The sequence below is a fragment of the Cyprinodon variegatus genome, unplaced genomic scaffold, assembly GCF_000732505.1.
Source record: "Cyprinodon variegatus isolate N-32 unplaced genomic scaffold, C_variegatus-1.0 Scaffold695, whole genome shotgun sequence".
In the NCBI taxonomy this organism is placed as follows: domain Eukaryota; kingdom Metazoa; phylum Chordata; class Actinopteri; order Cyprinodontiformes; family Cyprinodontidae; genus Cyprinodon; species Cyprinodon variegatus.
The window spans coordinates 390,324-403,780 of record NW_015151148.1 but is presented as its reverse complement, the minus strand read 5'-3'; the positions used below and the strand labels follow the sequence as shown (position 1 = coordinate 403,780).

The window sequence follows — 13,457 nt, the reverse complement described above, 5'->3', positions numbered from 1 at the left end:
ATATAAATATATTAAAAGGAAAAGGAAATGTAAACAGTACTGGCACAGATTGTGTTGGGGGGGAATAGTGCAAAACAGGTGTAAAGTGACCGACAGTGCAGGTCGGAGTTGAGGGCGGCAATGGCTTGGGGGAAGAAACTGTTCTTGAGTCTGTTTGTCCTGATCCTCATTTCCCACCACAAAAGGTCAATATATGCCTTCTTGCCGCTTAGAAGTTTCTGGCTTCCCACTGACAACTAAAAAGATTTAATAGTGTTGGAATGTAAGGATCTCTTTGAGTCCCAGCGCCTTAAAATAAGACACAATGATAAGCTGAACCAATAAACTTCTTCCTGCTTTTCTTCTCCTTCAGATTTAACAACTAAAGAACCTACATTTACACAATGTTGCGGAGCACATTCTGGTTTTCTATTCTATATGTGATGCCTCAATTAACATCAGTATCTATGGCTTTTAAGCTTTTCTTTCTCTGCAAGATGCAAGCAAACTCCCAGCACATCATTTGCTCTGAAGACACATGCAACCGGTTTTAGAAGTGTCATAGATTTTATATGAATCTGTTGGTTATAGTAAAAAGGCCTACTTGTGTTTTCCCATCCAACTGACTGTATAAGTCCACTATTACCGGTAACATTGGTGAAGTACAAACTTGTCATAGGTCTCTGTACCTTCCTAAGATTTTTCAATATATGATGATGATTTGGCACATTAATTGCATTACATTTGACTATGACAGTGCTACTGAGAGAGATGGACTAAGCCACTTTAAAAACAGTTATTATCTTTCTACACACTTACCAACTTTAAATGGATAGTTAGGAGAAGTTTGTCAGGAATCGTTTGTGTGGTCTGTTTTGTGTCTGTCTCTCCCTCCACCACCAGGTGGCACCCTGTCATTGTTGGTCCTCCCTGCACACCTGCGGCTCTTTGGATCATTATCTGGAGGAGTACTTAAGCAGTGGACTTTCACTACCTCGACGCCAGAGTGTTTGCCAGTTTTGGCTACTCTAGCCATGCTTAGATTAGCTGAGTCTAACCTGAGTCTTTGTTTCTCTGAGTCTAACCTTGTTTTTGTCTTTGCCTTTGGCAGGAAGTCCTCCTGCATACTGGAAGTTTGGTCTTCTTCCCCTGGAAGGATTATTTTCTGAGTTCATACTGAGCAGGGGAGAAACCTCCACATGTGCCGTTGGACTGTTTACTGAGCTCACACTGAGAAGGGGAGATACCTCCACATGTGCCGTTCAAGTCCCTCAAAGAAATCCAACTGACAGTCCACTCCAGTGCTCCTCCGGGTCCAAAGAAAGTCTACCTGTTCACTCTTCAACATGTCCCCTCTTTTCTGGATCAACCCACACAGACTGGATGCTAGTGAGAGAAGAACCCCCCAAACACTTCCTAGTTCCTGTTCACCAGCTCCCTGAGTTCCAGATCATACCCCCCTTCTAACCTTACCTCAATAAACCTGTTAAACCTTTGCCTTGCTCTCTGAGTGGTTCTTTACATTTTGGGTCAGACCTCTAAAACACATCATGACAAAGTGTTTATTTTTTATTTATTCATTTTAATTTTTTTTAACTCCGCCCGGTTACTAATTATCACTCATCTTATCCACCTACTCCTGCTGCTTTATATATGGCTCAGCCCAGCTATCGGGGCCAGATCATTGTTGCTGTTTGTTGATGTTCTTTGTTAAGTTTGAGTTCATTGCAGATTTCATAGTTCATCTTTATTTTCTTCTTCTTGGAGGCCAGTGGTGAGAGGGTTTTAGTTTTGTAGTGTTCCTGACCATATTCAAGTTTTAGAGTACCATGGTTTTGTAGTGTTTTGTAGTCATGTTGAGCTTTCCTGTAGTTTTCCTGTTTCCATGCCTTGTTCTGCCTCCCTACCGCTGAGCTTGCCTGTTATTTGTATTAAGCATTTTCTGATTCTGATTTAACTTACAATTAACTTCTGTATATAAAACATGAAGGATGTTATTCACTTAGTGCAGCAGTTTCGTCAAAAAAAAAAAATTAGATACATTGCGTAAAGGTTAGTGAAGGGTGTACGTTTTCCGGGTGGATTATCAAAATAAATGGTCCTCCTAATTGTCCATCATTCTGGTGATATGTTTACGTCAGGCTGTCCTACATGCTCATCCCCAGTTTCATAACAAGCGTGCACGGGTAGTAATGGGATTGTGCATTAATAGGTTTAATAGGCATTCCCTCTCTCAGGAGTGGGTACAGGTTTGTGCAAGAGCATTTTTTTTTAAGTGGGAAGGGGTGGTCTTTTCAAAAATGTGCAAAAATCCTCAACTATACCTTTAAAGGTTTAAATGCTGTTATAGTTATACTGAAACCTCTCTGCATTGTCAATGCATCATTGTCTTCAAGCTTCTTTCTAATGCTTTGAGTGGTAAAAAAAAAGAAAAATGTTAAAACACAATACGAACACACATTGTTTATTAACCGATCTATCTTCAAGTATCACACAACAACCATCACCAAGACTTCTATCATGAGGTTTTACTGGCTTTGGTTACTAACACAGACAAAGTCTATTGATCTCTTAGGCCATAAATCTAAAGAAATTTTTTTTTACCAATAAACGGCCATTCTAAACTGCCAGATTGGGAAACATCCCAACCTGGCCATCGTAACACCATCATGCACTGCAACATCCATCAATCCATCCATTAACTGACACGCTTGTCCCCAATGGGGGTCGCAAGGGGTGCTGGTGTCTATCTCCAGCTGTCAATGGGTGAGAGGCGGGGTACACCCTGCACAGGCCACCAGTCCATCGCAGGACAACACAAAACAAACAGGACAAACAACCATTCATGCATACACTCACACTTAAGGAGAATTTAGACAAGTCAATTAACCTAACAGTCATGTTTTTGGACAGTGGGAGGAAGCCGGAGTACCCGGAGAGAACCCACGCATGCTCAGGGAGAACATGCAAACTCGCACCGCAACATATTTTTTCAAAATATTTTAACATAAATTTGCCAAATATAAGAAGAACATCGTAGTTTGGTTTAAAGAAAGCATTTTAGTTTTATTATAATTTAGTTTGTTGCAAGGATTTTACAGTTTGAAGAAATAGAAAATTACACCATATGCCAACCGTCACAATGATGTGCATGACAAGGAAGGGCTATATATACTGCATGCATAAAGTGTCAGTTTGGTGTCTTTAGAGTTTGCAATGAAATGCACATGACTTTGTGGTGCTGCATTTGACTTCCAACATCACCTTTATGCGGTGCTGTTTGTCTCTTTAGCATAACAAGTAGGGGAAACCTGAGCAGTAATCAATTTTACCCCTTCAACCATTTTTGCATAAAATCTCCAACAACTCATTACACTTACAGTGAAAAGTATTAATACCTGCTCCTCAGCTGCTCAGTTTATAATATCTGCATGTGTGAACAAGCTGTCAAGCTTCTCAGAGGAGATTTCATAAAATCGGAGAGGATTTGAGAGCTCTTGAATGTCATTAGCAGGTTTAACATTCTTGTCATGATTTTTTTCTGAGTAGCGTCCTTTGTTTTTATTTTGAAACAACTGTTTTTGTTATGATCTTAAGATTTTCTGTTCTGATGGTGGGCAAAAACATTTGTCTTCACCTATATTTCAGCCCTGTATAAACTTGTAGCTGAAGAGGAACCTTGCCCTTCATCTGTACACACCAGGGCAAAAAAACAAAACATATTTTTTACAAAGTTTTCTTCTGCTTCTGATTTATTGCATCTGAGACTGACTAGACAGCTCTTCAAGCAGCTTCTTTGACAAGAGCTACTGCCCTCAATTGAATACTGCCATCATCTGCTTTGGTTCCTTCAGCGCCTTGAAAATTATGACGCACAAGCCATGCCCTACTAAAACACCATCAGTCACTGCTTTTATGAGAATGTCTCTATCTCTCCTGACCACACACCGGAATATACAGTAGATGCTTTACTGCTCTTGTTGAGTTTACAGTGCACATTCACCTGCAGGCTCTAAAGATTTCATTTTAGAGGGATCAAGGAGGAGAAACTGTCAGTATTAAAGCACGATCCCCTTGTAAAAATGGGATTGCTTCTTCACTTTGAGGAAGCAATTCAATTTATTTATATTTTTTATATTGTTAAGTTAAATAAAAGAGGATCTGGGGTCTTACATTTTATAAATTGTCTTTATTTTAAATAAAAGTTCTGCAATAAATGTCACACATGCAAATTCGAAAAGTGTAACAAGATTCAATTTCACCCTTATCTTTCTTTAAGTTTAGTTTTAAAAAAAAGATCTCTTTGAATACAATATTAAATGTTGTGATTGCATCATCCATCTTTCAATTTAGATACTCAGAGATTAAATAATAATAATAATAACTGAACATTATTGATCTCACATTGGAGAAATTTACCTTTGCATTTAACCCCTCCCCTTGGGGAGTAGTTGGCTGCCACTGTGTGGCGTCCAGAGAGCAGTGTGGGGTTAAGGTTCTTACTCAAGGACCCAGAGTTGAGGTTGTGGAGATCGAACCGTGTACTTGCAACCTTCCCAGAGCACAAGCACACTGCTCTAACCACTAGGCCAACACGCCCCCTTAATGTCAAATAACTCTTCGAATGGAAGGATCTTGGATGAACTAAGAGTTTGCCCTCCCATGCCTTATGACTCTGCAGGCTGTAACTCTGCAGTCAATCACCACTGCATGACAAACGCAAGTTAAAACTCAGCTATGAAGAGGAAAAAACAATATCTTGGTAATAATTTATATTTATACACATTGATATTTTATTGTAGCATTATACTAATACACTTATACAAAATTACAGACATTTCTTCAAACATCTTTATCTCTGCAGCCAGCAAATGATAGATAATAACAATACCCTTAAAGCATTCCCCACACAGGCTATCCTATTGGACGTAAACTTGCAGATATTACAGAACTTAATGAGGAAACCGGGTCTAGATCACTCCATGTTGGCTAATTGATAATAGATCAATTTCTAAGCTGCCTTTTGCATCAAAAAATTAAGAGAAATTTGTTTTCTGTCAGTTACAAATTTACCTGATTGAGAATTAAATTCATAAAACATTTCATTATGGATTTATAGCTCATCATAGTACTGAAACGCTTTACTGTCAGTCGTTAATAATATCTTGTTGGATGTGATTCTGGTACCTAAGCGGTCTTGGTTCTGCTTCTGCCTCCAGCACTTTTGATCACAGTATCCTAATATTACTTCTTAATCCTTTTTGTAGGCATTCAGTACACTGTTATCGACTGGGTGATGATTTTTTTTCTGCACCCCTTTATAATGTGAGGTCCCACAGGGCTCAATTTTCATTGTATATATTGCCTTTAGGTTTCATTCTCAGGATATATGGAATTGCTTTTTCATGTCTATGCTGACAATTGTCAGCTCCATTTGCCACTGAAGCTGGGGGAAAGCCCTTTGGGACTGATTGGAAGATATTAAAGCTTGGCTATTCCTGAACCTTTTTTATTCTTTTTTTTTTTTACTAAATATATTCCAGGCTTAAATAGTATGTTTTAGCCAGTCTTCCATCTGTTAAAGTCATATGAATTATCAGTCATTTTAAAGGAAAAATGGAAGTCATGAATCATTATGCAAAAGTTCTATCCAGCTACTTAAAAACTATAGCTTAAAAAACAAAATTACATTCATTTAATCAGAAATTTATGTGCTGTAAATAATTGTGGATACTACAGTATATATTCTGAAAAAGTTGTTTATGGTTTATGAATTATGTTGATTTTTTCCTATCTTTGACTCAAAGTAAAGGTTTGATTTTGCTGAAATTGTTGTTGTAAGATTCTACTAAAGTAATTTACCGCAAACTTATTTTGGTGACTTTAATTCATCTTAAACGGAGGCCCAAGTAAGTCGAAACATGAATATCTGATTTGGAAACATGGTTACAATTCCAGCATTAAAAACACTGAAAAATGCTTAAAAATGTGTCTTGAATTGTAATGATCTTATTCAAAGATGGAGGGCTGGTAAATTGTGCAAACTGCTACCTGTGCCAGTTTTACACACTGCAAAAATGGTCTAGACATAAGTAAAAATGTCTTAAATCAAGCATATTTACCCTTCATTTTAGTAGGTAAATGGGATGATTTGCCAATGGAATGAGTATTTTTACTCCTAAAATAAGATTATTAGATAATATGCACTTGAAATAAGACAATGCGGTTGCTTTTTCTTATTTTAAATGTAAATTGTCTTGTTCCATTGGCAAAGTATCTCACTTAACTCCTCAATTCAAGAACAAATGCACCTATTTTAAGAAAAAATTACTTATTTAGATTTCCATTTTTTGCAGTGCAGTAATGTGGTGCAGACAGCATTAGTGGTTTTTAACATCAGTCCAGAGTAAGACAAAAAAAAGAGTTCATTCAGCAAAACATTTTTTGTTGTCTCAATAAAACGTTTTAATTATTATTATTCTCTTTGGTAGGGCGTAAGGTTTTATCTAATGAAACTCAGCTACGGCAGTAACCTAGATTAAAAGGAAGTATGAGTCAAGAGCTGATATTAGGTCAGTGCCAGTTATAGGGAAACTGTGGTTTGAATGGCCTGTATCTTAATTTAGGTATGCAGTTCTGAAACTGTCTTTAGGCTTTATAAAAGGGTTAAAACGTGTCAATTATTGTCTTCTTCAACTTTAAACAATGAGATTAGTCGATAAAAAGAAAAAAATAACAGTAAAAAACAAAAACAGCAGTATTTGGTTTTAAAAAAAAAGCTCCGAAATATGAGAATGCTTTCAAGTCTCATCGGAATTTACGATTATTTTCATACTTCATGTGTTGAAATAGTTTTAGCATACATCTGTTATTACTCCGTGGTCAGGTGTATTAAAAATATTGACTGAATGCAATGTTGTTGTAAAAAAAAAAAAAAATAACTTACGCGATGCGAATCTTTATGTTGAAGATAAGGCTGTGTGCGTATTTAATTTTAACGTGAGCGCCTGAACGCCACTCTGGTAGTTACCTTCCGGGTTACGGTTTGGAAATATTTCTGATGTGCCGAGAAAGGCGGATCCCCTTTTACCACTTTTGTCTTTCAGAACTTCTGTTGGAGCAATTTTTGCTTTTTAGTCATCGACCGCTTCATTGTATTTGACAAAACGTTGCAGCGCTGCACATTTGACAGCCTTCTATATCTTGGGTGTTGCTCCTAGCGGCCATTAGAAGAGTGTTAGTCCACTGTTAGCGAGCTAACTTTTTTCTGCATTACAAGGAAGGTGCAACACGCAAGATCATGGCAGATAAAGAGCTAATTTGGGCTTTAAAAACCGGAGATTTGGACGAGGTTAAAGCCAAGCTGGTAACGGTAGGAATGCTGTTTTAACTTTAATTGTTTTTTCCGACAAGTGTTAGCTTTAGCCGAAAGTAAGAGGAAAAATAGGTTTTGTAGCCTTTCATGCTAGCCGGTTAGCTACCAGCGTTAAGGATATTACATGTATAATTTATTGCAAAACCGGCAAGTGGGAACTTCTACGCGTAGCTAAAATTTAACAGCAGCTTAAAATTATTTAATTGGTGCTAACAGTTACACTTCCTGCTAAAGCATAAGTCTGTTAGCATCCACATAAGTCGTCGATAGAAATTGCCGTATCGAAAAACTTAAAATGTATTCGTTGTGTTTGTTGCAGTTGGACAGCAGTAATTTATTGTTAATCAATAGTTATGGGGGTTTGGTTTTGTTAATTCTAAGTTTACTCAGCGTGCATGATGATTAATCTATGGCAACCTGTTGGTAAGCTAGCCAACAATAGCACTGACTGCTAACTCTAGTGCTTATAGTGTTGCACCACCAACGAGTTAAATGTTTGTTTTATGTACATGTGTTTTATAAACTAGTCTAGTGTTTTTAATGGGTTGAACACGTTTTTAAAGTGCGCTTTTATGTTTGTAATTAAAAGCTAGCTGGCTAACCAACCAGACAGGCCAAAAACTCAGCAGTGTCTGGATTTGGAGGGCGGGGATCCCAGCTGTCGCCTTAGACGGTGGGCTTAACCATGTCAAATTTAGCTTAACAGGAAGGAATCTAAATGTACCTTGGTGATATATTGTCCTCATACTATTCTTATAGATTTGCAAAAATTAAAACTGTTAGCTTATTTCCTTATTTAGATACCAGATGTGGTATGGAAGGTTTAAAGGAGTGAATGTGCAAATGCTTTTCCTTTTGAATAGATGTTAGTCTAAGTGACTTTGACAACTTTTATTATCATTTCATTTTGTACAGCTTTCATTACATTTCCATTCCTTAAAGTGCAGCAGTGATCAAATGTTAACAGTGTGGGATTAAAGTGCCTACTCTAATGAAGTTTTAAGACCTTCATTCTTTATTTTCCCCTCTTAGCAGTTGCTATTAGCGTTTGATCGGTTTGCATCCTGAGCACAAAGGTCAGCATGTTATTCTCATAAAGTTCAGCATAAGCTCTTTAGTATGGTGTAATAAAAAAACAGTTGTTTGTTTGTTTGGAGTGTTGGCTCTGAGTCAAACAGGAGCACATCTAACAAAGAAACAAAAACAAACATTTTTTGGGAAGTTACTCAGAATATAAGCAGATTCTTGACTATACTATACATATACATGCAACTTTTTCAAACTGTCTTTGCATAAGAAAATAAACGTGTTAAATGACCGGCGCATAAGTGCAACCAATAGTCATGCTCAACAGATTTAAATAATATTAATGATTTAACTTTATTGATCCCACATTGGAGAAATTTACCTCTGCATTTAACCCATCCCTTTGGGGAGGAGTGCGGTGCCTAAGGAGCAGTGTGGGGTTAAGGGTCTTGCTCAAAGACCCAGAGTAGCAGTCTGTGGTAGTGGGGCTCGAACTCATAACGTCAGGATTCCAAGCCCTAACCACTAGGCCTCCACTACCCCCTTAAAATGGCGTGTGCAACCAATTTGGTTGCATTCTAGAGTCCAGAAGAAGAGTCTCATATTTGCTTGTGAAGGTATTGATGAAGACATTTGTTAAAGTCGTAGGGCCAGTTAGTTATACGTCAGCTTGTACACCTAAATTTGACCAATCATATATCAATGGTCATCTGTCAGTCAAATTTTTTTCGGTCATAGCATCTTGATAAACAAGATTTGGGTTTTTATGCAAAAAAAGCACAAATTTTTGAATATTTCTCTATGAAATGGTTTAGGCCCCATAGAACAAAACATGTTTTTCTGCAAAACATGCCTTTAAGTGTTGCCACAAAAGGTATACATACCACAATGGTTTCACGCCCTGAAAGGTCATTTACCTTTAAAAGAAAATAATGGGTTTTACAACCTCCTCGTCCACCCACTTCATTGAAACCATGACATGAAGCTACTACCTAGCAAGTAACCATTTCAGTTCCTCACTCAATTAATGAAATGGACTACATAACCAATTTTAATGTTTTGGAAATCTAGGACTTTATATTCACTTTGAAAATTTTTTTTATTTTCCTGTTTTCCCATGTGAAGCTGTCTTAAGGTCATAGCATCTTGATTCATATGTCACAGCTAACATATGCAACGGTTGAAATTAGAAATAAGTAGGGTTGTCACCATACTAAACTTTTCAACTCGATACCGATACTAAGGAAAATATTTTATACTCAATACCATTTTCGATACCACAAGGATAAAAACAAAGACTCCAAAATTCTACAGAAATATTTTCATTAATAAATAAAATAAAATACAATAAATAAATACAATAAAGGTTGTATGCTGTGCACAATATTAAGCAAGCTTGATAAAATAAACGTATAAAATTAAAATCAAGTGTTCCTTCCTTGTCTATGCTTTGCACACATAACAATGACACTAGCCAAACCGGCTAAGAAACAAAAATAATTCTCAGCAGCTGCACCTCTTACCAAAAAAAAAGTCTGAAACTGAAAAGTGCACAGAATTATTCAATCACACAGTGTTCAGAAAGTGCATTGTCTTTTTTTTATTCTGCACTTTAGATGAATGACTGCTTAGGTGCCACTGGTGGTGGCACTGTATCGATACTTTTAAAAATGAGTATTGTATCCGGATACGTTTCAGTGTCGATACTTTTTTGAGTATCAATACTTTTGACAACTCTAGAAATAAGAATCATTTCCTTTTCCATTGAGTTCCGTCCCAGTGTTCACGGGGATGACGTCTGTGTCTTCAGCAGGCGTAGAGCTAACAGAACTAGCAGCGTTGCGAGGCAAGGGCTCAAACATGTACGGCTGGAAGCCTTCTACACCAAACCAAGCTTATGCCACCCTGGCGTCCTCTTCCACAACATCTTCGTCCCCGCTTTCCTCCTCTAAATAAAAAATGGATGACGGAGGAGACTCATCCATGACCTTTGACACAAAACTCTCTTCCTCTTGCATGGTTCTGCTGTCCATGGCGTTCCTTCCCATTGGGAACCTACTAGCATTAAGTTGCTAACGGGTTAGCAAGATGCTTACGAGAAACTGGCCGCCACCGAACTTGCTTGTGAACCTTCCGTCACAACAACACCACCCTCTTGATAAACGACCAATCACATTCACTTTATTCACCCATGTAAAGTCGTGCACCACTCGAGAAAATTTTTACGACTGTAAAAAAATTAAGTTCTTCTTTACACATAAAGGGAAGTTAAAATGTGCTAAAATAGAGCTCTACCAAAAATAAGCTGCTGGGTCTTTGAAATGTTCTGATCGTTTATCAGTTTGACAAACAGTAAAATGTTATCGGTTTCTTTATATTTAACTTTGTCCAATAAAAGTCAGGGACATGCTTTGATCCATAGATTGCAATGTTATTTTAATTCTTTAATTACCTTTTTTGTTGTGCTCAAAACTGCTATAGTGATCAAAGAACCCGATAAAGTTTTTTTGTCTTATAGTTCTTAGGATAAAAATTGCAATCAGTCAAAATTTGAATTTGCAGACCAGTCCATACAAACCTAAAATCTGTTTTGCCCAATGAAAGCCTGAACATGGCTTCTTTATGCTAAAAGTAAGAATACCTTTAGATCATGTAATGGTTTTTATCCCTTCCATTATTCTTTAAAAAACCTTTGAGGTGGCAGAACATACTTGGACATGTGATATTCTGAAGAACTTTAAATATTGCTGATTCTTCATTTAAAAAACAGATGATCAGTTCAAATGTATAATTACAGCTTTTAATTTGGAGCAAAATTAAGTTGCAGTCATGAAGTTTCAAACAGTAAGTAGTTTTCTTTGCAGGTCTTAATATAAATATATAATATACTATTATCCTTTTTCCATTTAATCAGTTTCCAGAGCCTTAGCCATTGATGGTAACAATTAAAAACTATTAAATGAGGCTTAGATTCATTATCCATCCCTGCTAAGCTCCCAAATGAGGAATCATGTTCATTACGTCAAAGTTGACCTTCAGTGTAGTTTGTAGGTGAGTGGGTGACGGTGGTGCTGTGGGGATTATTATATGATTCTGAATCAGCAGGACATGGGGGTAATATGCTATAACGTGCGTTTCAATTCAGCAATAGTAAAACCTTTGCTTTGCAGGTATTCAGCAGAGCTGATGTTCAGATTATCTAGCCCACTGATGTCCTTTTCTACTATCTAAAATCAAAATGCCTCATCTGAGATAGAATTAGATAAAGATCTGTGTGAATCATGTAGCGAAACTATAATTTCTGTTTCATTAAAGTGGATACGTTTGCCATGTAATTACAGAGCAAAGAAGGGAAGTTAAAAACCCTAACACATACTTGGAAAGCCCTCAAAAATGAGATGCATTTTATGTAATTAACATATATAGTTACTTTAGCATTCATCCGGATCTCAATAAAATTGGATTTGATATTTTATTGAGTTTTTAACCAGCTAGCTAAGATAACTCTGGCCCACCCTCCTAAGGTTTCCTAATATCAAACTCCTGTCTAGGGGGATAACTTCTCTGCCTGCCTACATATATTAATTCACAGGGATCACATCTCTTTGTGCTTTGGCATCACTTGCCTTTATTTTTGTGTAGAAAGTCAGAGAAACATGTTTTTTTATTTTATTTAGGATGTCACATTTCATTGGTGGTGTTACCGGAAGGTCAGCTGCTTGGTATGTGTGTGTGGTTTGTAGGCTAAAGAAATGAGGAAGCAGGCCAAGGTGTTTCTCGGTTTTGTGTCAAAAGCAAAGTTTAACAGGCTGTTTTTATAACTACAGCAAAGTAGGTAAACAAAAGGACATGATGCCAGTATTTTACTTGCATAAAGTGTCAATACTTAAAATTTTCATCAGGCACAATAAGCCCTTCCTACTGTGCTGAATGTTTACAGTTTGCCTGAGTTTCAATATCTCGTCCAAACAACATGCTTTCCTCTTTTTCAGGCTGAAGATGTAAATCGGACCCTTGAAAGTGGAGGGAAGCCTATTCATGTTGCTGCAGACTTTGGCCAATCGGAATTGATTGATTACCTTCTTAGTAAGGGAGCAGAAATCAACGTAAGAGATGCCATCACAATAGTTCACAATATGTTTGCATTCATTTGCCTACTGTCTAGTGTTGCCATAAACACAGAGTATAACTGCTCTCTTCTGCTTCCCTTACCACTCAGTGTTCCTACTCAACATTGCAGAATTGTACACTTTCTCTGCTACTGTTTGTTGGTTTATACAAAATCAGGTGGTCTGTTTTATTTTTTTCATTCATAGGCTAGTGCCCTAGCTAAAGCTAGTTAATGAACATCAGTTATAAAGTGTCACCACAGATTCTGACCTATATTTTGATCCAGACTTTAACTGTAGATGAAAAAGCTTTTTATCATTTTATTAAAGCTCCTGGTTTATATTTAGGGCCGCTATCCGACCAGAATATAGTCGTCTGTCCCAGATTTTAGTTATTTCCATTGTTTGATTGTTCGCTTTGTATTTTATTTTATCCCCAGTTTCTGAACTCTAGTCCCTACTAAATAAAATACCCTGACTTGTTATTATATGAATATTGAAAAACATCTACACAATATGATGCTTCCACCACTCTGTATACCATGGAATTAGGGCTGAAACAAATCGGTTTAATCGTGATTAATCATTTATTGTAACAATCGTTAACTTATTCAGTAATCAATAAATCATTAACTAGAGAAAAGAGACTGTAAAACATGCATTTAGCTGACAGAGCAACACACAGAGCAGTAATAATACCCAGATTATAAAAAAAATATGTAAACATTTTGCATTTAAGATAAGAAAAAAAAAATCCTCTGTCAATATGCTCTATGCAAAACTCCTCAAGTGGAGAAGTTTTAGTTCCACCTGGTTTTATTTAATAAAAAAGTCTTATTTAAAGAATCTTTGGCTTGGATCTTGGATAATTGGATCTCTGGCTATCTGATTATTAATCTGGAAAATAATCGAAAGTAGGGCTGGGCGATAATTCAATAACGATATATATCGATCGATAGACGTGTGGC

General features: G+C 36.9%; 1 protein-coding gene across 1 annotated transcript in view; it reads left to right on the top strand.

The window, feature by feature from the left end:
• Positions 1-7,041: 7,041 nt before the first annotated feature.
• Positions 7,042-13,457, top strand: part of mtpn (myotrophin) — a 23,067-nt gene continuing 16,651 nt past the window's right edge. The window contains exons 1-2 of the mRNA XM_015394568.1: positions 7,042-7,351; positions 12,373-12,486. Of these exons, the coding sequence (XP_015250054.1) occupies positions 7,280-7,351; positions 12,373-12,486 (186 nt within the window). The 5' untranslated portion in view covers positions 7,042-7,279. The remainder of the gene's footprint in view (positions 7,352-12,372; positions 12,487-13,457) is intronic.